We start from the raw sequence: 25,113 nt of genomic DNA, 5'->3' as shown, positions 1-25,113 counted from the left end.
GGGACAGGGCTGCAGGCAGGGACACCTCTGTCAGCCTTCCCAGGGCACGGTGCATCGTGAAGGGCTGCGCTTCTCACTGCTGCACTTGCAGCAAAGGTGGGAAATGGCACCAAGTATGTTAAGGCTTTTGGGAGACAGAAAGAAGATTTCCAAAGAGTGATGGATCCCTGGTCCCCATTCCCCCCCTCCCAGGTCTGCCTTTTTGGAAGTTGCGAAATGGTGGGAGCATGAAGGGTGGGATGGGGGTGGCCTGATCCCCTCCTGCATTCCCAAGTCCTCACTGAGGTCAGGTCTGAGCTTCTTGTGGTTTGTGACCCCTCTACTGATGTCCCTTCCAAGCACTTGTCCAGTTTCCTCCTGGGCCACTGTAAACCCCTGCATTCACAAATCTTCTGCCCTTGCCCTGCCCTGCTTGTACCAGTGTCAGCCAAAGGGTCCCTGCTGGAGGGGTGCTGAGTCCCCCCAGCTCTCTCCATGGCATGGGTCTCTGTTACTGTCCCCATGCTGTCCCCTTCCCAGGGTGTGTTTTCTCTCATCCCATCCTTTACTGCTCCTAACATGCCCTTGTAAAGACATGGGCATGGACCTGCATGTAGCATCACTCCGCACTGGGGCAGAGGATGGGGTGGTGGGGTCCTTCCTCTTCCTCATCCTCCTGCAGCCATGTATGCTGGTGCCACTGCCAGCTGTCCCCTTCAGCCTGCGGCAGCCTCAACAAAAGCAGCGTGGGGCTGCGCCAGCACCGCCGCGACGTGCACCGGGTAATGAACAAATCAGCTGGTGGGCAAAGTACAATTACAAGTCATCGCTGGGAGCTTCTCTCTTCCAAGAGAGCTAATTGCAAATACATTGAGACTATTATTAGTAATTACAAGGTAGCCAGCGTTCTGCAGGGGAGAGTGGTGTGGGACAAGAACGTGGTGAGTTTGTGCTCACCCCCCTTTAGTGAGACCTGGATGGGGGGAGGGGGTGCGGATGGTGAGGTGCGGTGAGCAGAACTGGGGGGCACCACTGGTCTTGCCTCCTCACCTTATTGCTCAGTGGCCTTACCAGTCTCCCATGGATACCGAAGAAGCGGGGGGCTTGGGAAAGGAGCTGAGCAAGGCTCTGGTTCATGCCAGGAGAAAGCTGCCTCCCGGCTGGTTTAGTCCCTTCTCCCTCCAGCCTCCTCCGGGCTGAACCCATCACGTGCCCCCAAGGAGGGTCCAAGGTCCAGCCGGGCAGGGGCCGTGGAGGCGAGGGCTGGCAGCCTGCTGCAAAATGAAGCACCTGCTCTTTCTCCTGGGTGTCCTGCAGCTCCTTGGTGAGTATGCCCAGGGCCTGGCCACCATGGCAAGCAGGGGTGACCACTGGATGACTTCCCCATTTGCACTTAGGGCAATCCTGCTTTGGAGCAGAGCTGCAGGCTCTTGGCACTTCAGGTGTATCTGTAACATAAATGCAAAAAGGCATTTCCAACAGGACAGAGAGAAGGTGGGGGAACGAGGCTGGGATTAGAGTATTGTGCCTGCTGCACCTCTGCAGCTCGGGTTTTCTTGCTCTGTTTTGAAGCCAGCAGCTCTGCACTGCAGGACACATTCTCTGTTGAATATGCATGTCGCTTTGATGTTCAAGGACTGCGCTTCCCTGGAGATAAGGCTGATTAAACAGCACGCTGGTATTTCTAGGGCTGTGGAGGGTGCAGGAATGCATCAGAGCAGCTACGTGGGGGAAAAGGCTTTGCCACAGGAGGTTAACCTCTGTGGCCGCAGAGCCCCTGGCCAGAGGAGATGCTGATGGAGCTGGGGCGGCACCCAGAGCCACCTCTGTGCTGTGGTGTGCCCTGAGCTCGCTTCACCCAACACCTTGCAGCTGCGGGAACATAAGGCGTGTGTGCAATGGGGCCAGCTGAGCCTTTCTGCTGGATGGAGCTTTAATCTCTCTGTTCCCCAGCTTCTTGGGATGGGAGGGACACACGTCAACCCCAGCAGGGACAGAACAACTTGCAATTACCATCTGTGGGCTTTCTCCTTTCTTAAGCTCTTTTCGAATCCAAGCCAGCAAGGTGTTTGTACCCACAACACTGGAAGTAGCTGCTCGAGTTCTATTCTTACCACTGTTCCAGTCCTTTTGCCTCTCAGTGGGCCTTAAAATGGAGTTAGGGCAAGGAGGTGTTTGCTGAGCCTGAGGGCTCCTTCGGGCAGCTGGCAGCGGTGGCTGCAGCCTGGTGTGGGGCTGGGGGAGCCCCTCTGCACCTTGCACCTGGGCTCCAGTGCCTGTTGCTACATTGGGACTTTCATTCTGGTTAAAAATACATCATTTCCTCTTCGCCCTGATGTGACTATGTACAGCAAATGGTCTCGGCAGAGCCCTTGGCAGAGCCAGACAGTGCAAATTACGCTCCGATGCGATTGTTGTGAGCTGATAAAGCCTCTGCAGAACCCGTTTAGCACAGCCAGCCACGTCCCTCCCCATGATTCAGACTAGCAGGGCCCAGGCTTTCTGCAGTGGACCTCCCTTTATCAGTTGGAGTCATCCAGACCCTCTCCTTCCCCAGGCCAGGTCGGGGAGTCCCTGCACCCCCTCCTGCCCTCTTTTCATCTGACTTCCATTGCCTAAGCCCCACTCCACTGTCTGGTCCCCTCCACCACTGGTTTTCTATGTATTTTGTAGTTTTGTGGGGTTTTCCTCTAAAGAAAATATTATCTATATGAAGAGCACAGTGTTAGGTAGGTTTGTTTGTTTGTTTGTTTGTTTTTCCTCTTTTCAGTCTCGTAACTCACTTGCCTGAAGCCATTTAATTCAGGCTGCTGGAGAGTCTTCTTCAGCTAAAGGTGCATCTCCCAGCCAAGCCTGGGAAATCTCAGGCTGGGAAATCTCAGGCTGGGAAATCTCTGCCACACTCATGCAAACAGAGCAGATCAGAGTGGAAACCCACTTCTGCCATGGCCCGTCCTTGGCCAGTGGGCTCATCGCTGTGGGGACCCATGCACAGGACCACCACCATCCTGGCAAGCCCCATGGGGACCTCTGTTTCCCAACCAGCCAGTGTGTCCATCTGCAGGACACTGCTGAATCCTCTCCCTCCAGCCCAGAAAACATGCAATCAGCCTGTATTTTGCGCTACATGTCCCATAGCAAAAGCCCGTTCTTCTCTGGCCCTTGTCCTTGTGGTCCTGCCAGCTCTGCATGCCCACTCCATACCTACTGGAAACACCACAGTTGAGGGGTCTCTGCCACTCGGGCTAATCAAATGTGCAACAAAACCCACTGCAATGAATGCTCAGGTACCAGGTGCGTGTTATCCTTGCTTATTGCCTGCAGGACTTTCCTGCTTCTCTCTGCCTGCCAAGTATTTGTCCCTTACTCCTCTTCCTACCTTGGTGGGTAAACACCATCACCCAGCCAAAAAGATCCCCCGTGCAGAAGAGGGCTGTGACTGCTCAACTGGGAACAGGTAGAGACTACTCTTGGGTGGAAAATACCCAATTCTAGCCCAAAAAGGCCAAGCCATATTGTAGAGCATCCTAGAGAGGGTTCCCAGTACCTCCCACGGATTGGGTTATACTGGTTTCTGTGTTCTTCCCAGCTGCTGCTGCTGCTGTGTACAAGCAATGGATCCCCAACACCAACTTCGAAACTGCCTCCAACTGGGATAAAGGCAGAGTCCCCTGTGCCAGCGATGTGGTTCATTTTGAGAAGAACAAGGTATTGGACATTTTTATTTTATTTTTATTTCATTTTTTGTAAAATGCTATCGGGCATTGGAAAAGTGCTTTACCTGCTGAGGGAAAGCTCACTTTTACTTTTGTTTTTCTTACAGGTCATCTCAGTCTTTGTCAGGTCTCCCCACACATTGACAGACATGGTAAGGCAGCGTGTGGTGGCTCTGGGAGGGCAGTGGGGGGGGGGCAGATGGGTGACACGTCCCCCTGTACCCCTCTCCAGTGACTTTGACATTTTGCTCCGTGGTCCAGCCAAATTGAGGATGCCTCAGCTAGGGCAGGGGACAAGAGTCACAGCAGCTTGGGTGTCTCTGTACCATTGAGCCACAAAGCACATTTCTGGCATTTTTTTTTTTTTTTTCATTAGGCGGGTGGGGGAGAACATCCCAAACCCCACTTTCATTTGGAAGAAATTAATTCTTCCTCCCCAAAGGAAGGATAAAACCCCCTCTATGGTACTGAGACATTGACAGTGGTTTGCTGAGGAGCACCAGCCCCTCGCATTGCTGATGTGAAGCAGGCTTTAGCCCCCAGGCAGAGGCTAAGTGAACCTGACATCACAATATCTTGGAATGAAAACAAACCATTCTGGGAAATGCCAAAATGTTGGGCAAGAAATTTTCTTTCAACAGGCATTGGGTTTTATATTTTTCTGACTGTGGCAGGACAGGCACAATGCCCTACTGAAATGTGCATGTAAGGCAAGATCATGTTGGGGAGTCCCACCTCGGAGGGGTTTCTGAGCAAGCTGGTGGCCCCCAAAAAGAGGACCCCTGCCAGGAGCAGACTGATAGGCAGCTATGAAAGCACAGGGTCTCGATCCCCACAGTTCGGAGTGTCAAATTTAACAGGGAGGAACTAAAGGAAAAAGCAAACCTGCTGCCCCAACATGCCTGTGCAGGACAAATCACTGGTGAGCCCCATCCCAGCACTGAGACGGCACGAAATGGGCTGGGTCCTGTTTGTAAATCCTCCTCCTCTGGATGGGACGAGCTTGTGGCCAAATTTTCTCTCTCAGTTTTAAGGCAGCTTTGCTCTTTTATCAGCCATTAGATCTGAACAAGCCCTTGAAATTTATGTGATGTAATTTGTTCAGACTGTCTATACCACTAATAGTTTTGATGCTTTAATAACACCATGTGCCACATTTAATCCCTCTACAAATATTTGGAGGAGTTACTTTATTTATATGGCATTTTAAATATGAATTTTAGAAGGAAAGAATGTACTGGGGAAATACGTACAAATATAATGTAATAAATGATGTGGAATTTACCTAGAGAAGAAAAGAGCAAAATATCACTCCAGTAGATTTTATTTTACTTACAGCTGGATGTATAATATTTCTAAAGTGCTTTCATCAGAGGCCTGCAAAGTGCATAATTGCAAAGCAGCGTCATTCATTATGGTGTGAGCCTTTCACAACCCAGCTAAAGAGCAGAGCTGAGCAGTCCCGCGGCTGCTGACAGAGCGGGCTGCTCAGCACAACCTTTGCACAGCTAACGACACCTGTGGCTGTGCTGCTGTGCTCACCATCCTCCAGCTACTCAAGGGGGACATTTCCCATCATGGCTCAGTAACATGGTCAGGGTGCCGGCTCTCAACTTATTCCGGTTAAAGGATCCTGGTGGGAGCCTTCAGGGACCTTCTGCTGCCCCAGGGTTTCTCTGGGACCCCACTGCTGGCAAGCGGCCGTGCGAGCTCCAGGGTTACAGTGAATATTATAGTCCCAGCACTGTGTGGGAGGGGAGGGCTGGGGGGACCTAAGAATGAATAAGTCATCATGGCAGCAGCTGTTCCCCTCTGGTCAGGGGCTTCCCCCACCACTGCATCAAATTGCACCTCTTGTGAACAGCCAAGCTCTTACCAGGCTATAACTCAAACCGCAGCTTGTACCTTCCTTTTGAGCATCACTGCCACAACAATTCACAATGAACCGTCCCAGCAAGTTTCCTAGCATGGTGGGTTATATTTCTAATTTCAGCTCAGCCACCTTCCTCCTGTGCATTGTTATGCTTTGTTGTCACCAGGTGATAAGGAGACTGCCAAGATTAGGGATGAAAAAGGAAAGAAACCCAGCACCTGGGCTGGTCTGCCACTTATGGGAATGGCATGAAATTTGGCAACTGGGGGTTAGAAAATGAATTAGTCGTGAGGCTTTTTGCAGCGAGGCTGGGCTGCACCTGTTCAGCTGCCGGCCGTGCCGCGCCAGAGCATTAATCACTTAAATCAGCAGGAATACATTAAGCTTTAGAGTCGCCATGGAGATGTTACACAGGCTTTGGCCAAAAGAAAAAAATAAAAAGGAGAGCGTTCTTGCTGTAGTAACACAAGAGGAAATTAATGGCTGTGTAAGGGGCTGGGGTCTCATTGCCTTTTCGGTGCCCTCTGTAGTGGGTGCAGGGTGGAATGCTCGGTGCCGGTGCCCCGCTGGTGGAGGGGACGCATGAGACCTCCCGTCTATATTCCTCAGCTGAGTGGAGAGAGATCTAGGGTGCCAAGGGGTCCTCATGTGCCACTGTCAGCTCCCCCTAGAGATTTGTATTAAACAAGGCACTTCTATATAGTGCGCCCTCCAGCTTTGCTCACCATCCATCCCATGAGGGCACCAGCCGAGTGCCTGGAGCTGCTTTCTTGGGAGAAGGCCGGGGTTGTTGGGGCAGGCAGCCCACCTCCCCTCTCAAGGGAAACCCGTTTATCATACAGCTTAGAGGTTATTTGGTCTGAAGTTTGGAGTGGGTCCCTAATTCAGCCACACACTAAATCCAAATCCAGCTTAAGCATAAGTGACTTTGAAGCAGAAGTGTTGTGATTAGGTTGGATTTTCTATGGTGTTTAGCTGCCTAAAGATGCAGATCAGTATTTAGCCAGCTTCCAGAGGCACCCGGGGGTTAATCTGCAAAAAAGATGAAGGTGCTCAGGGTGGCGGTGCATGACGTAGGTTCTAGAGGGCAAGGCGGGCTTTGGCTTTACTTGTCTTCCAGCTGGGGGAGAACACTTCTCCCTGAGGGTTGGGACCCTCTGGCTGTGGCTGCGCTTCCAAAGGCGGCCAGGCCAGGGCACAGCTGCGGCTGCCAGCCCGGTGTTTGCCTCGATAGCACCAGCCCTGGCACGGTCTGTGCTGCAGCCGGCCAGCACCGCCGTGCGGCCCAGAGGTGGGTGATGCCACTTGCTATTTTTGGGGTGCAGGAGTCAGATTCAGCCACGTGGGCAGAGCAGCCTTGCTCAGCTCCTGCAGTGCCAGGGTCAGTCCACTGGCGTGGGGTTATTCGGCAGCACTGATGTCGCCTTTCCAGCTCTGCCCCCTCACTGAACCCTGCCATGGTGGTGGCAGCTGCCTGCACCCTGCTCCGCCTGCACCCCCTCCCTGCCCAGCTGGTGAGGGGCTGCAAAAGCTGGGTGAGGGTCGGGAGCGTGTGGGGCACTGGAGTCTAACCAGGGACGTCTCACCCAGCCTTATATTTTTAGCTGCCTAATTGCAAGAGCAGAATGTACTCGGCTTTGCTGCAGGATGCTCCCGCTCGCTCGGTTCCTGGCAGAGATTGATCTCGAAATGCCAATTGCTCTCCAGGGGCTCTGGCTCTAATGAATTGCCAGGGTTCGCGCTCGTCCCAGGCACTGGCGCTCCCTCCCCCCTGTTTCCCAAACAGCAGGGTAACGAGACATCCAGAAAACAGAATATTTTTCCTTCTGAGATCAAGGTAGAAATTTCACGGGAGTGAGTGTGTGCGTGTGCGTATGCCAGCACTTCATTACAAGCCCAAATCCTGCAGGCTTTTCTCAGGCAGCGTTCCCGCAGAAGGAAAGGAGTGCAGAAAACAGCCTTTTGCAGACACCTCCCTGGGTGTATTTGCTTCTTGCAGGCTAATTTCCAGCAAAAGGAGTTATTAAAGCCTATGATGAGCAGAGCAGCTTGCCGGCATCCCAGGCTGGGGCAGGTCTGGCTGGGCAACCACTCCATGCACCAGCTGTCATCCCTCAGTGCCAGGTACAGCTCCCCTGCCTGCACCTCCAGCCACTTTCCAGCTCCCCCTGAGCTTGTCTGTGGAGGGAAATTTGTGAAAATGAGCTAATCTAACCTGAAATAGGTTTGGCAAATGGCTTTAAGCATCTGTGTGCCTTCTGCATCCGTAACTCAAGTGTCTTGGTCTGGTTACCTTACTATGCTCCTGAGATCCTGCTGATTTTCCCCGTGTCCCCTGGAACACCCTGCTGGGACTTGTTTAGCTTTGCATCTGGAGGTGTGCGCTGTGGGCCTGCAGTGAAAAAAATTAATGACCTTTTGGGGCCTGTTGCTTTATTTTGTCTCCCGATGGCTTTTATTGGGCTCTGTGGGGTGATCGGGGAGGGGGTGTGCCAGGCAGCAAGAAAGGCCAGGAGCTACAGCTCCTTTGCAGGGGTGGGCAGGACCATGGTGTTGCAGGAACCCAATGTGTTGGGTCACCCCGTGCCAGGGGATGTGATGGCAAGGCCAGCTTGGGCAGGTGATGCGGGGAGCCTGTGCCCTGAAATACAATGTAAAATGTGACGAAGAGACGCAGCAGGGGAACCAGCTCCTGCATTAATGAGAGCGCGGCCGCACTGCTACCAGAGGACCCTGCCTTGCAGGAGGGGGAGGCAGGGACACAGGCAGGGGAGAGCAGCCAAGTGCCTCGTTAGCTTGCAGAGGATGACACTGAAATGATGACGTCCTGCTGGCGTGCTGCTCCTTTGCCTGTGCCCCCGCCTGCTCCGGGAGGCAAAAGCAGAGGGGCGAGTTATTGCTGGGAGCAGAGAAGGGCTGGTGTGCATCTTCTGCCCACCGTGATGGGTTCTGTGGAGAGGAGCACTACCTTCTGTGCCACACTGCACCAACCTGCCTGAGCGTGGGCTTCACGGGGATAAAAACTGTGTTTCTTGCCTGGTTTTCTTGGGATGGTAAAGCCCCATTCCTCCTGGGGGCATGTGCCTGGGCAGGGAGCTCTTTGGGCAGCAAGGTCCTAGTCCAGCAGCAAGTCACCCTCCTCAGCTGACCCAGAGGTGTTGGGGTGGTCCCAGGTCACCCTGCCTCACCAGCCTCTTTTGCAGGGGATCTACAATAGCCATGCTGGGACTGGGGGCCATAGCAGGGACAGGCCAGATCCAGTGGTGAGCTGGGGACACAGGACTGTGTGTGTGGCTGGGGGGAAAAGACACTGGCCAGAGGATGCTGGTGGGACCTTCGTCCAGGCAGAAAAGTGAGCAGACAAACGCAAGATAGCCTTTGGCAAGCGAGCCCCTGGCAACATTCTAGAGCTGTCAAAGGGATTCACCTGTGGATGGATCTGACCCTGTGCCTTCCTGGGGTCTGCACCCAGCAGCTGGATCCTACCGAAGCATCCGTGTGCCCAGCTGTGCTCAGAATCCCTGGCCCACATGGGCGTTGGGAAAACTCCCACCTGTGGGCAGCACAAAGCATTTTCCCTAAGCATGAATGCCTGTGGTGGGTTACAGCACTCCACGTTGGAGAAATAACACCTTCGCATCCTATTCTAGCCATGTTTTTTGATGGGGTGCCACCAGCACCAGCTCCTGAGCTGCTCCCTGGCTGGGTGCTGGGCGAGGGAAGGTACCCGGGAGCCGTGCGCATCTCTGGGTACCAACCTGCTCGCTGGTGCACTCATAGATGCAGCACTGCGGAGCCCAGCGTGCCCGTGCAGTCTTGGTGTTGAGCGATGGGGATGGTGGCACCATCTCACCTGAGCAAGGCATTCAGATGTGTTGATGCTGAGAATTGAAACAAGGCTGGGGGAACAGCTGGCTGCAATCAAGAGCATTGCTCACCCGGGTTCAGAGCAGAAGTGCTGCATTGTTTCCTGTGCTGATGATGGTGACAAGCCAGTCACACTGCTGCTGTCAGTCATCTCAGCCTGATGCTCATGAATCCAGCAGAGCCAGGGTGTGCCCCAGAGGCTGGTTCAAAGCCGCTCAGTACAAAAGCCACCTCTCAGGCCTTTGCTATTTTTTTCTTTTGCATTTCAGAGGTTAGTTTCATTTTCATTTATGCATTGGGGCAGTGGGATTTCTTCTCAGTGGTGCAATGCTGTGGTTGCAAATGTGGTTACTCTGGGCTAAGAGCTACATGGGGTCTTTCCTCTTTTTTTTTTTTTTTTTTTTTTTTTTGCTGACTTTGGTGAGAAAAATGATGACTGTGTTTCAGTTGTCATTACACATGATAACAATGATCGAGGAGATGTTATTTATCAGTATCAGGGATGGGAAATGACTAATGGGACTCTAAGCTGGCCCTGAAGTACGTGTTGGCAGGAGCAAGGGAAAGCAGATGAAACGGCCAGCTTTTTGGCTCTGGTCCTTTGGTACATGTCATTGCTTGGTTCAAAATGTACTTGGAAAGTGGCCCAGCCTATGTGCAATTTCTATACTAAGCTCCCAAATGCAGAAAGCCACTGCCCAACCAGAGTCTCCATTTGTCCTCTGCAGTGAGCTGAGATGCTGAACTTATGTTAGGAAAAAAGAAAGGGCAAATTATTTACAAATGAAGCTCCACTGGACAACAGGGCCACTTCTGAAATGCTGCCCATTGGCGTGCATCTTGGAGAGGGCTGGTTGCAGATGGGCAACACATCCACCTTGGTGGGCAAGGAGCCGTAGCTGCGGGGACCAGCCTCAGAGACTCCTGCTGTGAAGCAGAAATATAAGGCCCTTCTTGCATTTCATCTTTGTGGAGATAAACTGCCTCCATCCCCTGGCTCACATCATGTCGCCTTGTGTCTTAATTCCAGGGCTGGTGTTAATGGTGTTTGGGCAGAGTGTGAAGGGGTCAGTGGCTGGGACACCATGTGTGCTGTGGGACTCTCATTGCCCTGCCACAATCAGATTCACGTGAACAGCTTCCTCTGGGCTTGAGAAGTCCAGCCAGCCTGGAGTTTTGGCCTTGGTGGTGGAGTGGGATCTCCAGTGGTAGCTGAAGAAGCTGCGTCCTCTCCAGAAAGCCCAGAGGCTGGTGTCTCCAGAGCCCTGCACAGATGCTGCAGGTGTGAGGCAGGTCTAGCATGAGACATGTTGTCCCATCTCTCCCCATGGGCAGGGTTGGTGCTGTGAACTCTTGGTGTGCGCTGCTAACCCTGCATCTGCTCCACATCCCATCCAGGACCTGCTCACCTGGGGCCTCCCAGGCACAGGAGGACAAGACTTACGGTTGGTCGTTGGGCCAGCATCTGTGTATCTGTTTGTGCACATGTGTGTGCACCTCTAACCAGCCAAGCCCATCTCATCCATGCTCTTGCCACACTGACCTCAGGCACGCTGTGTGAATCCTTACCAGGTTTTCCTTGCTTTCCTTTGTGCATAACGCATGCACAAAATGCTTTTGTGTTGCTCCCTAGAGCAGTGTGAGTGATGCAGCTTACAAATGTAGGCACATATTTGCCTAAGTGTTGTCTCTGTGGCTTTTTTCTCCTCCTATTTAATTTGTGAAGATCTGAATGAACAGACCCCCTGGACAGGAAAGCTCATTGTGTCCTGCATGGTCCCTGCAGGGTGTTTGGGAAGCTGTGACCCATGGCTATAGTCAAAGAGTCTGGTAACCCTAGAGGAAGAAGCTGTCAGTCAGACAGGCATCAGAGCAGGGACTTCCCAACCCAGTGGTGTGGATCCAGCTGCAACACTCACAAACACCAACTCCTGCAGCCTGGGAAAGCTAATAGAGTCCAGCCAGTCATGGCCCAGCTGCATCACCCATCCCCGTCACCAGCAGCTGATCTCTGATTTTAATTTCTCCACCCAAAGATCCCTGGAGCTACGGGCCCAAGTGCCCACATGTGACCGCTGAGAAGAGCAGTTTCACCCTGCAGTGGTGAAACGATCCACTGCATCCCATCCAAAACCCATCCTGAGCAGCTCAGGGCCCCAGCAGCCAGCTGGCCACACTCCTTGCTTGGCCCCATCAGGCACAGCAGGCTGCAGGGTGGCAACTCGCAAACTGGGCAAGAGGCAGTGGTGAGGGGCTCCAGCCTGAGACAGACCAGCCAGTTTGGGACAGCAGCACTGGCGATACCTGCCCTGGGTACTGGTGGTAGCCATCTGCCCCAAAGTGTCCCATTTCCTTGGGACAAGTGTCCCAATTCTTGTGTGGGCTCACAGAAAACAAGCCGGGGCACTTCTGAAGTGAAACATCTTGTGAAAGATGTTGGTGGCATAGATCTTGTCCAGCTCAAAGCAGGCCGAGTCCTGAGCCTCAAAACGTCACTAGGCACAGCTTTTATATCTGCAGCTAAAGGGCATGTTGCCATTCTTATCCTGGCAGACCTTTCAGCCTCTTTCAGTGCTCTAGTATCGGAAAAATTTGCTTTAGTCAAGAGTAAGAGAGATTCAGAGAACATGATGGCACTGTTTCCAGTTAGGCACTGAACATGCTATGGTCTGATGGAGTGGTGTCTACAGGCAAAGACTTCTTCCAGACCCATGGGGCACATGGTGCCCACGCCTCAGCTATTCACCTCTTCATCCCCTCTTCTCCAGTCCAATGTGTGGAATTACAAGGTCTGAAGCGGGTGGTGCACAGCAGCACTGTGGGGCTCTTCTTGGTGGCAGCCACCATCTGCTCTCTGCCCTGGCTTTTCACAGTTCCTGAACCAAGAGGGGGACTAAGGCTATGGCCTTCAAAGCATGGCACCAAACTTCTAAACAGCTGCCTACGACTTGGGGATGAGGAACTTTTTGCCATGTCCATCCCTCTAACCAAGGTGGTACCTGTATGGGACAGAGTATCCTCAAGCAAGACTGCACGAGGACAGAGAGCTATTGCAGCCACCTGCAGCAGTCATTCACAAGACTTGCTTTCTGTAACCTAAATGCTTATTTAAAGACCAATTAAGTAGATGAAACCTTAAAATCCCATCTAATGTGCACAGGCCCCCGTGCAATGGCATAACACAACCCTGGAAGGCTTCCAGATGCTGTCTGGAGAGCAATGCTAAAACCCTGGATAAGGTTAGAGGAGAAGGGAGCCTTGAACATCGCTTCTTGAGATGTGAAAATACTGGGGCAAAAACCTGACTTTCTCCTTGGAAGTTTCTAAATGGAAAATAAGATGAGATGGGCTGAATAACCCATATGCTGTGAACAAGTCGCCTGACTCGGTTGTTTGCCAAGGCCAGTCCCAGAGTCAGCAGTGCGGGCTGGTGACCCAGGAGGCCACAGCTCCTGGCTGAAAGGACCCTGTGGTGAAGCTCCTCTTGTTGAGGTGGGCAGAGGTCGTCCTCACACTCTGGAGCAGAAGCCTGGCCAGGCTGAAGCCAGGCAAGCATATTGACACCAACTGCCTGCTGGTGATGTCCTACCCAGTGGGTACAAGAAGAGGGTGTAGTTATGTCAAGCTGCGCCAAACACCACTGTTTGCTTTCCTTAGCTCCCATTGAGCATGAATCCACTAATTGATACCTCCCTGAGCATCACTTGGGCTCCTGAGTTGCTTTTCTGCGGGGCAAACGCAGCCCCTGGAGATGGGAACCCATTAAGCAAGGGGACCTCTGGGCCTTTGCAGAGTAAGGTTGGGTTTTTCTTGTCATACCAATGTATAAAGCCATTTCTGAGCTGATGGGAGTGTGTGTGCAAGACAAGGAAGGAGCTGCTGAAAGAGCTTATTTTGCTTTTTCCTTGTTCTTGCTTCCCTGAACACTTCATGCTTTTCTGTGTTACTGGAAGATAATGTCAAACCGTCTCTCCCCATCACAGTGTCCCCATCTGTAAAAATGGGAGATGATACTTTCCCATCAACATGAGGCACGGTGAGGGTAACACCTAATGACTGTAAAGTGCCTCGGAGACAGCAAGTGTAATAGGCAGTCTAATAATTAGCACTGTTATTTGATTACAAGCCTGGGTGGCTGGCAGCGGGACCGCACAGTAACACTCTGAATCTCTTCATCTAGTACCTGCCCCTGAACGGAGAATTCGTGCTGGCATCTGGCGCAGGATTCGCAGCTTTTGATGGCAGCTGGGATCCAGGCTGTGACTCAGGTATTTTGTGCTCAGACCAGTCACCCCATCAGCCCATGATTAATTATGTAAATTCAGCCCAAATGTTTCTACAAAGGTCTTTGCTGTCCCACTTCAGAGCACAGTGAATCACTCCTGTTTTAATACCTACTTTTTCTTTCATGACCTCCCTCACATCAGATCTTTTTTTTTCCTGCTAGATCACCTGTCTTCTACAAAAGTAATTATATCAGAGAAGCCTTTGAAGTAGTAGCATAGAGGCAAATATTGTTTGTATTTTACCCTGTCTATTAAGCATGTAGCCACATCAAAGCCCTCATTTTATTTGCCATGGTATTTCTAAAGAAAACTGGTTAGGAATTACACACGGGTGAGCTGAACTGCAGCCGTCGCAGGCATTTTGGTGCAAACTCATCCTTCCCTCCCCTCTCAGCCTCCAGCCCAGGTTTGCAGTGACTGGGCAGTGGGTTTGTTTCATCGGTGCCTGTTATTAGTCTGAAAGCTGTTTGCTAGGAGACGTATTTTGGGTATTTAAGAGCTACCTAATGCTTTCAGCGGCAAGTAACTTTTTAGTTCGGCTGCAAGAAAGGAAGAGTCCAAGAGAAGCACCTGTGCCTGTGCTCTGACTGGCAAAAAAAGAGAAAAAAGCCAGAGATTAAGCCCAAACAGGTCTTTCCAGAGGAAGTACTGTAGCATCAGGCTATCTGGAGCCACTCTGACATCTCTCACTCTGATTGTTTTTCTGCTTTGAGGCTGTTTGCCTCCCCTCAGGGATGCTCTGGCAGCTGTGCTTTGCACTGGGATTTTCCTCCTGCTCTCCTGAAATCAACAGGTGTTTCTGGGGCAACTTTCACAAATTGATTCTTTTAAAGCACGGTTTTAAAGCAAATGCAAATAGTTCAGTCAATAAATGTCTGCATGCTAACTGAATCGGTAAGGATTCAACTGTTGGGGAAGGGTGAGAAGGAAGCGGGGCACTGGTGATGGTACTGACTGTGACCAGCAGGGAGATGGTTAATGGTTAAATAATTAATGGCTAAATGGCTTACTGGTTTTGAGGTTACCCTCTGGGGGGAACAGGGCTGGTCACGTTTCCGCAAGCCTGCCAGGCTGCTTGGAAACGGATGTGAATTATCATACCCATTTTTATCTTTTATTTTAGCTGTTATGCAGCATTTGGGCTCTGTGGTTGTTTTTCTCCCTGACCGTAAGGGTCAGCTTTGAAGAAAGGGTGGGAAAATGTCCTGTGGGATCTGGGGCTGGGGATCTGCAGCCAGGAGTGGGGTCTGGGCTGATCTACTGAGACCCCAGCCCTGAGCACCAGAAAGCTTTGCCGAGCCCCCACTGGGCTCTGGGAGGTGTCTGCAGCAGCCATCGGGAAGGTGATGCCATGGCCAACTCTTCACTCCCTGCACACAGGGTGACCTTCTCCACTTCGGACCAAGGAGTGCCTGGTTGTATCCGCCCAGACACATCAATTGAGGCTGAAGATTTGGGTCTGGGTCACTCTCAACCTCTCCTGTTGCTTTCCCAGGTGTGACAGCGAGGTTTGCCAACGCCGAGGACCGTGCGTGGTTTGACCCTACGCTGTGGCAGGTCGTGTCTCCCAGCGGGGAGCTCGAGCCAAGTGGGCGCATTTTTTCCGTGGACGAGGAATGTGTCCCATGCCACTATGACGATGTTATCTTCCAGCCCCAAACATCCTTCCGGGTAAACACTGACTCATCGCAGCAAGAGATTCATCTCCGCAGTATCTCCCTCATGGGCCAGGTAATGCAGGGATGATGAGAAACTGTTGTGACACCTCCTTGCCACAGCCCTAGAGTAGGTCAGGAGAGGAAGGACCAGCCAGCAGCCAGGGATGGAGGACCAGTGCTGCACGGGGAGATGGGGTGCTCCCACAGCCCTGCAGCTCCATGGGCCCCTGCTGCTGCGCATGGTCTCGATGAATTTTTTTTTTTTTTTTTTTTTTTTTTTTTTTTTTTTTTTTTTTTTTTTCCCCTCTACTGGCTTGTTATTGCCTCCCTCCCTGTGCTGTGGGACACAGGCCATCTCACTATTCACATTAAAAAAAAAAAAAGCCAATGTGTGTGGGTCAAAAAGCTGGGAAATGGCATCTTTTTGAGCGCCCAGGGGCTGCTCCTTTCCCAGGCATCTGTCTGCAACCACTCCGCTCAGGGACCCTCTAAGGACACCTCCTTCCCACCCCCAAACTTAACACACCCCATGGCCTGGCGATTGCCTCCCAGTTTTGCTTCACTACTGCTCTTTAATTGATCTGAGGGATAATTATAGAAATGCTGGCAGCCTGCTGTGCTTCAGGCACACGACAAACCCCTTTCCCTCACCGGTCAGAGGAGTGAAAGATCACAGGCGCTGCAGCAGTAAACACATGCTCCTTCCAGGAGTGGGAGATGCGGCAGACATTTCATAAGTTATTTATTATTTCTACAACTGCACTGCCTGATATCTACCATTTCGGGGCCAATCATTAGGTAACTGGTGTTTGAATAATAATGTCAGCCGGTGTCCAGGCAGGTGCAGGTGAGTCTGGACAGGGCAAGACTGCGATGGAGCTCAGTGGAAGCACACACAGCCAGGGGATGCAGAAGCGGGTGGTCCTGGGTGCTCAAAGTCATGCCAGTCCTGATGATGCCCAGGGACCACCCCACAGCACATTATCCCTCACAAATCCACCCCACCAGGAACTGCAGCTGGGGCAGAGGCTGCTGCTGAATGGTGAGATGGAAGGAGAAAATGCTTTTTTTTTCGGTGATTATAGCATAGTCCCTAAAAACTGACCTTATAGGTTACTTTGTATAGCCAGCCCACTCCTTGCTCTCTGTGTGGTATTTTCACCTCAGGGCATGAGAAATCCTGCTGTCCCAGCACATGGAGAAGCCTCCCATGGAAGGCAGCGGGTGAGAGACTTAACCATTGGCTTGGTAGGACAAGGCTGGTCTGTCCAGCTCAGCCTTCGCAAATGCCGAGCCCACTGAAATGCTTCCCAGATTGAAGGAAAACACCACAGATCCAGACCCTTCCTCCCAGACTTAAAAGCTGATAAATTGAATTCTGTGGTCCAGCAGAAAGAGGGAAAACAAGAAGAAAAAAAGCCCAGACATCTCATGATTTATTTGTGGTTGTTTTTTTAGTTTTAAATCAGAAAGGGTTTTCCTGTTGGCCTCTTAGAAAAGCCCAAATGGTTGTAGTGGCAGAATTTTCCTGATGCACTCACCACCTGTGGTGGGGCTGCCTCAGCTGGCCATCAGACGTGACATTGTGTGTCCAGGTGTCACAGCCGGCTGCCTGGGGACAGCACTGGGACCTGGTTGGGGACACTCACCCGCTTTGCTGCTCTTTCCTGCTCAGGAGCTCAGCAGCCCCGAGGCCTGGGCTGGGTACCTGAGAGGCTCCTCTGCCCCGCTGCAGTTTCACGGCAATGGCACCCTCCAGGTGACAGGCACCGGCTGTCCCGACAAGTCCGGCTGTGCCTGCGGGAACACCCTGGTGAGTCCTCCCGTTAAAATTTAAGGGGATTGCCATTGCAATTTTGGGGGACAAGGGGAAGCGAGGGACTGATGCTGCCCTGTTCTCCTTTAGGATGGCCACCGCATCTGCACAGCCCTGCTCAGGGCATCAGGCAGCCGGTGCCCAGCGCTGACATGCCGGAACCCTTTGCAGCCCCTTGGCCACTGCTGTGGAGTCTGTGGTGAGTGGGGGGCATGGCCCTATTCCTCCTCCCTATTGCACCAGCCCCCTTCCCCCGGCTCTGCAAGGGAAAACTGGGTGTAGGGGTTGTTGCTGTGATGGGTGCTCATGGGCTGAAGTTTTGCTGTGGCACTGCTCCCATGGGTCACATCCACAGGTCCCATCTGCATTTCACTTGCCACCATGCCAGGGCATCTTTCTGAAGCATCAGCCTGGATTTTGGGAGCCTGTTCTGACTTGCAGCCCTTCGTCCCTGCCTCTGGTTTATCCTGTCAGGATGTCACAGCTTGTCAAGCTAATAGGGCTCTGCTGAGTTTATGCAGTGGAAAACACTCAGAAGAAATGCACCTCTTCCACCGTAATGTCAGCTTTCCAACAGCAAGTTTGTTTCATTTCATTTAAAATAAAAACATGCAGATTGACATCATTCCCTCTGCTATGGGCACTTCTCCATTAATCTACCTAGAAGGTTGTTAAGGGGAATTTTTCATGGACAATTGTACCTAGATAGTATATCACACCAAATTCATTGAAAAGGCACCATATTTTTCTCTGATGTGCTCCTAAAAGCAGAGCCTCTTAAAGCCTTTAGGACAATTTAATATTTCAATGAATACTTACCTGCATCATTCCCAAGGAAAATCTTTGACCCAATGACCGCAGTATGGTGGCACGGGGAGCACAGGTGTCCCCTCCTCTCCACCCTCCCTCCAAAGCCAGGGCAGTGTTGCTGAGTCACAGCCTCACAGCCCCAAAACCCAGGTACATGCAGAGCTTCCCAGGGGGGATGTGCAGGAGAAAGTTCTCCAGGGCAAGCCTCTCTCTGGAATACGGTGGAAATCAAAAGCCTTTGACCAAACCCAGCCAGACCAGTTGCACAGAGGTACTGGAGGGACCTTTCATGGCAATTGGAGCTGTGTCACCGCAGCAGATCTCTGCCTGGGCTCAGTGACAATGTCTTGTGTGTTTTTGAGCTGCAGGAGCCACTATTAGGCTGGATTTCACTCCTGATTTTGACTTGCAGAAGTATCGGGACAGACTGGTCCAAGCCTTGCTGAGCCAGGTATGTCAGCCTGACAGATCAGTGTGGGCTAACAAAACTGCAAACCACCAGCTGTGTCTGCTGGTGACTCGATGCTGGTGTGGCTATCTGGGGGGACATGTGGTCCCAGCAATGCAGGGGGTTCAGCCTCTCTCCCCACCACCCTGCTGGGCTCGCCCCCCACATTTGGCCTCTTGGATGTGCGGACTTGCCATGTGGGTTGGTGCAGTCTCCCTTGCTCCCCCCCTAGCCATCCTGCCCCTCTCACCATGCAGCAGGAGCAACTTCTCGTGTGCACACGGGGAAGGATGCAGCTGGGCTTGCTGGAAACCCTGGTCTAGAAAACATGGAAGGGTCAGCCAGGAGGTCAGGTGGAGATAACATGGCAGGTCAGCCTGTGCAGTTGGGATCATGCACAATTTCTGCAGCACATCCCACAGACTCTGGGAGATCATTCCCAATGCTCAGCTGCTTTTTATTCCCCAGTGGACAAGCACTGGGTGGGTTACCAGCACTGGTCAGCACTCAGATACATGCTCTACAAGGCATCACTCCATGCTGCTGCTTGTCAGATGCAGCGTGGCATCCTTCCTCCTGGCTGGGAGCTGCCAGGAGGTGGGGGCGTGCTCTGAGTTACCCTGGGAGGATCGATATCAGAGTATTGCTCTATTGATCCTGAGCTGAAAGCCTGCTGCTTGCCCTCCTTACAGCTGCATATCTTAATACAGTATTTAACGGGTGTGCTGCACGAAATTGCTTTCTCGGTGCACTCGCTTCTGCAGGGGGATGCTGGGTGCCGAGTGCTGGTCACATCTTGGAAGGGAGGCCAGATATGAACCACTTATTTGGGAAACCAAACAGCACTGCGGTAACAGGGATGGCAGCTCTGTGATGGGACTCACACGAAGATTTATAGGTGGGCGTTGCTGGTGCATCCATCATGGCTGTCTGTAGAGATGACTGATTTTTGCCTACCGCTCTCGTGGTCTTTATGTGTTGCCTTGTGTTTTGAAAAGCCCAAGTACGCCGGCGTGCGGATGGCCATATCCAAGGTGCACAAAGCACAGACCTTCCTGGGACTCATACCCCGAAGCTCCACTCCCCTCATCCAAATCGTGCTGATTGATGACGGGGCAGGAGCGCAGACCGGCACTGCTGCGGCGCAGCTGGCAGCAGATGTCATGGAGGACGTAGCACAGCACGGTAACACCGCCATCCTCCTCAGCGGGTTCCCCGTGGGTGCACCTAAAGCCACTCCTGTCCAGAGCTCCTTGTCCCCAGCCAGCAGCCCACATGGCAGCCCCGTGTCCCTGCTCTTTCACCAGGGGTTTGCAGGGGAATTAAGTGGCAGCTTGGTTGAGGCTTCCTGAGTTGAACACTCCTAAGGTCCTTGTCCTCATCAGTCTGGTCTGGCACAGCTCTAAGCCTTCCTAGCACACACACTCTGCGTTTCTGATGATTTTAGCAGTGAACTTGGCTTACCTGGAAATTTTACTGTTTTAATTACGGTAGTACAGTGGTGTGAGCAGAGCAGAACTGCAGGATCAGAATTATCAGGGTTGGCAGGGAACTCTGGAGACCATATTTCCTGCTGCCCCCCGAGAGCAGGTTGTCCGGGGCTGTGTCTAGTTGTGTTTTGAATCTCTTCAAGGATGGAGACTCCACAACACCTCCAGGCAACCTGTCCTCATGCAGTAAAGCTTTTTTTCTTATCTTTAAGTGTAATTTACTCTATTTCAATTTGTGCCCATTGCCTCTTGCCCTGTATACAGGCACCACTGAGAAGAGCCTGGCTCAGCACTCCAGCTGTGCCTTGCCAGGGCAGAGCAGAGGGGAAGGGTCACCTCCCTTGACCTGCTGGCCACCCATCCTCCTCATGCAGCCCAGGATACTGTTGCCCTTCCATGCCATGTCGGGCCATGGTAGGCTTGGTGCCCACCAGGACCCCCAGGCCTCTCTCTGCAGAGCTGCTTTCCAGCCAGAACGCTGCATGTGAAGGTAGCCATGCAAGCTGGTGGATGCTGATGAGCGTTCAGACCTCAGACAGGGGACCTGGTGGTTGTTGTGTGGGTAGCAGACCCTCATGGGCTTGTCCCACCCAGCTCTGTATCCCACCCCTGTCCCCAGGGAAAGGTGATCAACTAGGCGAGCAGTGCCAGACCCAGCTGCAGGCTCCCTCTGCCCTGCGTGTGAGTCGGGGTGATGTGCGGGTGTGGGGATGTGTTGCTCCATCCGCTCCTCACCCTGTTTCTTCCTGCCCTTTCCCAGGTGAAGCACTTGGCATTTCAAGTGGGAAAATGGAAGTGGCCACTGGCAGCACTTTCAGTGGACAAGTGGAGAGCCATGAATTGGGCAGGACCACAGCCGGCACTGTCTTTGGGCTGCTCTTCAGTCTCCTGTTGTTTGGAGGGATCCTCTTTCTCCACAAAAAGGGAAAGCTAAGGTATGGATGGGGCTTCTGCTGGCAGCATGTGGTCAGGCTTCTCCTGCTGAGGGGCAGCTGTCACCCCAAGATGTCTTTCCAGCTAGCCTGGTGGCACAGGGGTATGCAGTGCCGCCAAGAGCTCCCATGGTGGCGGGCATGGCCAGGCAGTCTGCTATACCAAACATTACTGGTTCATAGAATCACAGAATGGTTTGGGTTGGAAGGAAACTTTGGAGATCACCTAGCCCAACTCCGCTGCAATGGACAGGGACACCTTCCACTAGACCAGGTTGCTCAAACCCCCATCCAACCTGGCCTTGAACACTTCCAACGATGGGGCAGCCACAGCTTCTCTGGGCAGCCTATTCCAGTATGTCATGACCCTCATAGTGAAGAATTTCTTCCTTATACATAATGTCAATCTACTCCCTTTTGATTTAAAACTGTTACTCTTTTTCCTCTTGGCTTATTGGAGGTGAGGTGGCAGAAAAACACTTTTATACTCTTGGACTGGTACTTCAGCCTCCTCTGTGGCCAGGAGGAGTTGCTTCTTGGCATGGTGCAGGGCTGCTGTAGCTCAGTTGGAGCTCTGCACAGCCTGGTCATGCTGCCCAGTGAAATCTTTTGTTCCTTGTAACCACTGGTTTGCAGCCCTGCCTGGGGACAGAGGACTGAAACGGCCAGCTGCTAAAGAGAAATGCATCAAAATAATTCAAAACACTCATCCTATAGCTTTGTAGCCATGAAAGGCCTGACAGCATACAGAAGAAAATGCAACTTCTGGTGCACTAGCTGCTTGCACTGCGCAGAGACCAGTGTGCAGGTCCCAGGGGAGGGCGCCAGGGGACACAGCACCTGACTGCAGGTGGGATCTGGTCCGAAATGTCACTTCCCCATCGCCTTTTCCCCTCACAGCTCAGAGATGAGCTCCGGCAGTGACTATGGCATGGCAGCAGTGCCCACCTCTGTTCCTTGATCAGGCACCCACCTTCATGTGGAGGGTTTTGCAGGGTTTATTGGTGGATGTCTTTGTGCAGGGGGCAATCCACTGAGCTGCTACAGCTCATCTCACCTACCCGAATGCAGGCAAGCGGGATGGACCCTCACAATTTATAACCAGGGAGAGGGAATTGCTTAAATTTGCCCATGCAAAGTGCACTGATATCTGCCAGGGGATGCTGAGCTCCCTGGTGCTTGGGCTGGCTGTATCACAGGCTCACAAGTCAGGTGGTTTCTCCCCTCCTGGTTTCTCTGTAGGGTTTACTCGCTGTGCAGCAGTGGCCGTGGCCAGGGACACTTGCCCTGCCACTCGGCACGTGCTGACATGACATTTCCTAGCAGTAAACCCGTGCCTTCATTTAATTTCTAAATAAAACTCCCAACCCATAATTGCTACCTAATGATTTATCTTCCACTGACGCTTCTTTGGATGCTGGACAGGCCTTTGAAACTGGCTCTGTCAGCAGTGGGAGAAAAGTTCGTGTAGCTACAGGAGACGGAGCTGAACCTGAGCCCCGGCCATGTCCCCAGCTGACCTGCTCCTGCTGTGCGTCCCTGGGCAGCTCCAGGGCAGGTGTCCTTTCGGGAAGTGCTGCCGAGCATCGAGGAGGCATCCGACGCTGGCAGGGATGCTGCAAATCAGGCAGGCGGCTCTGGGAGCCTACAGAGTCTGTCTGCATGCAGCAGAGCCATCCTACCACCAGCAAAACAGGGAATTCAGCTTGTTTCCAGTGAAAAGGGACAGGCACAGCCTCCCTGCAGATAACCATAGAATCATAGAATGTTTTAGGCTGGAAGGGACCTTTGAAGATCCATCTAGTCCAACACCCCTGCAATGAGCAGGGACATCTTCAACTTGATCAGGTTGCTCAGAGCCCCGTCCAGCCTGACCTTGAATGTTTCCAGGGATGGGGCATCTACACCCACCTGCATTGTAAAAAATGTCTTCCTCACGTCTGGTCTGAATCTCCCCTCTTTTAGTTTAAAACCATTACCCCTTGTCCTACCACAAGAGGCCCTGCTAAAATGTCTGTCCCCATCTTTCTTATAGGCCTCTTTTAAGTACTGAAAGGCTGTAATAAGGTCTCCCTAGAGTCATCTCTTCGCCAGGCTGAACAACCTCAACTCTTAGCCTGTCCTCACAGCAGAGCTGTTCCAGCCCTCTGATCATTTTTGTGGCCTCCTCTGGTCCCTCTCCAACAGGTCCATGTCTTCCCTGTACTGAGGACTCCAGAGCTGGACGCAGAACTCTAGCTCCTGCAATTATAATAGTACAGCTCCTGCAATTATAATAGTACAGCTCCTGCAATTGCTTACGTGGAGCCTGTGCCACAGCTGTCACACTGGCTAAGTATTGGTGGGCTCTCAGGACCTGTGGTGGTGTGTGTGGACCCACTGCTGAGCCCGCTGGCACCAGGTGCCTGGTGCAGGGGATGATGCTCAGTGACTGGGAATCTTAGCATAGGAATAATGAAGAAAGTAATAAAAATGATGGTGATAAAGATGATAAAAGGATAACATGATAAAAGTAATGACAAAAGTAATTAGTCCTTGTTGAGACTGCAGTGGGAACAGGTGTGAGCTCTGTGGCAATTCATTTTAGGCCATGCGGGGAGAGTGATGGCTTTGAAGCAAAATCTGTGCTGCCTCTGAGAAACATTTCCCTCCAGGATACAGGTCCCAGCCCTCCAGGTTTACTGCTTTCTGCTAGATAGGGCAGTTTTTTCCTGGGAAAGAGTACAAACATCCTGTTTCAAAGAAAGCCCAAAACGTTGCCCCCATGTTTTCCCATCCAGCTCCTGCAGATGCACCGTTTTGGCTGGGGCTGCTACTGGGATGGGTGGGATGCGGGTGGGTGATGCCCAGGTCTTTCCCCAGGCTGCCCACCCTGCACATCCCCCGGCCCTGGGACAGAGCGGAGGACCCGGCGTCCCCTGAGCCAGCCAGTGACAAAGGCTTCGACAACCCCATGTTTGACGTGGTGAGTCGCCACTGCTCGGGGTGATGGGGTTGCTTGGAGATGTGGCAGGAGGTGGCGGGGCCCCAGGCAGGGCCCTCTCCAGTGCTGTTGGAGGTGCAATGCACCCAGCAGGGCTCCTCCCTCCTTCTCCCAGGCCAAGAGGGTTTTTGTCTGATGGTCCCATCCTCCCACAGGTCACCAGCTCCTCAGCTACCACAGGGACTCAGCGCTGGGTGGATTTTGCCAAGGGTTTTGCTTCCCTTCCCCATTGGCTGCTTTTCCCTCCCTCACTGCTGCAGGAGCCACCAAGTGCTGACCCTGGAGAGGAAATGCCACAAGAGATGGCTCCCAAAGACGACCAGGTCTTCTACCTCAACCCTCTGTATGATGCAAGCGAGATGGAGACCTGACGGCATGGCCTCATGCCAGAGGCAGCCACCTCCCTGGGGACGTCGCTGCCTCTCCAGCCCTCACAGTCCCTCACATCACTCCTGGTAGGATCTAAACCGCAGTCAAGCAGACCCTACCTGAATAAAAGTGTCCACGTGGTGAAGAAAACCACAGCAAACCTTCGCCATAAGGGTTCAGCTGTGTAGGCACGGCCTCCTGGTGATGCTTCTGGTTTTTAAACTGTATTTTGTAGCTATCAGACTTTTTTATACAGTTCAACACTGAGATTTGGGTCTTGTGTGATACCTGGGGATGCCGTGGTCTAAAACTCAGCAGCCTGTGCTTTAGCCAGCACCATGCTGGATATGCCCAGGGCACAGAGCAGGCTGAAGGATGGATCCCTGATGTGAAGGAAATTCAGTGCCTAAACATGTTTCAAACTGCAGCCAGGAGCCTTCAGGGCTTGGACCCATTAGCTAGGTTTAAAAGGAGATTATTTTGCCTTCAAGCAAGTGCGCTTGGTGCAGGGAGATCTCTGCTCAGAGTCCCCTGTTCCTCTTCTCGAGCACCTCACTCCCGTCCCCTGGGTGCTGGCACGAGGTGCAGTCCTGAGCGAACATCTCCCCATCCCCTCTGCTGAGCCGCCTGAGCTGTCTCCTTCCCCCTGTGCCCGTCTGACAGTTGTGAGACCCTCTTGGACCTACCTGAGGATTTATCACGCTATTCCCTGCAGTGAGAGAGCATTTCTTCTAGTGGTACAAGGGGAAAGAGGCTCGGTGCCAGTGTGGGAGGTCCCTGGGGAGGGGATCAGGCAGGAACCCGATGGCTGGGGACAGTCACTCTGGTCCATTTTTAACGAGAGTGGGGGCAGTGGCACCGAGGGGCCTCGTTAGTGGGGGCGTTT

The 25,113-nt window shown here is 52.5% G+C and overlaps 1 protein-coding gene across 1 annotated transcript; it reads left to right on the top strand.

The window, feature by feature from the left end:
• The first annotated feature begins 1,245 nt into the window (after positions 1 to 1,245).
• Positions 1,246 to 24,229, top strand: AMN (amnion associated transmembrane protein). Its single transcript, XM_065636686.1, has 12 exons — positions 1,246 to 1,303; positions 3,569 to 3,687; positions 3,803 to 3,847; positions 13,616 to 13,703; positions 15,217 to 15,452; positions 17,055 to 17,192; positions 17,286 to 17,394; positions 18,374 to 18,456; positions 19,452 to 19,638; positions 20,704 to 20,878; positions 23,738 to 23,840; positions 24,119 to 24,229. Exons 1-12 carry the CDS (start codon positions 1,261 to 1,263, stop codon positions 24,227 to 24,229), a joined length of 1,437 nt encoding a protein of 478 aa, XP_065492758.1. The 5' UTR covers positions 1,246 to 1,260.
• Positions 24,230 to 25,113: the final 884 nt, after the last annotated feature.

Source organism: Caloenas nicobarica, chromosome 5, assembly GCF_036013445.1.
Source record: "Caloenas nicobarica isolate bCalNic1 chromosome 5, bCalNic1.hap1, whole genome shotgun sequence".
NCBI classification, from domain to species: domain Eukaryota; kingdom Metazoa; phylum Chordata; class Aves; order Columbiformes; family Columbidae; genus Caloenas; species Caloenas nicobarica.
Note: the sequence above shows the minus strand (reverse complement) of the source record. Positions and strands in the feature narration are given on the sequence as shown.

What these genes read in the sequence shown, in the direction of transcription:
- AMN (XM_065636686.1), top strand. Translation starts at nt 1,261, where the DNA reads ATGAAGCACCTGCTCTTTCTCCTGGGTGTCCTGCAGCTCCTTG. An exon ending in CCACTGCTGTGGAGTCTGTG is followed by an intron (nt 17,395 to 18,373) that starts GTGAGTGGGGGG and finishes TTTGAGCTGCAG; the next exon opens with GAGCCACTATTAGGCTGGAT. An exon ending in TCCAAGCCTTGCTGAGCCAG is followed by an intron (nt 18,457 to 19,451) that starts GTATGTCAGCCT and finishes TGTTTTGAAAAG; the next exon opens with CCCAAGTACGCCGGCGTGCG.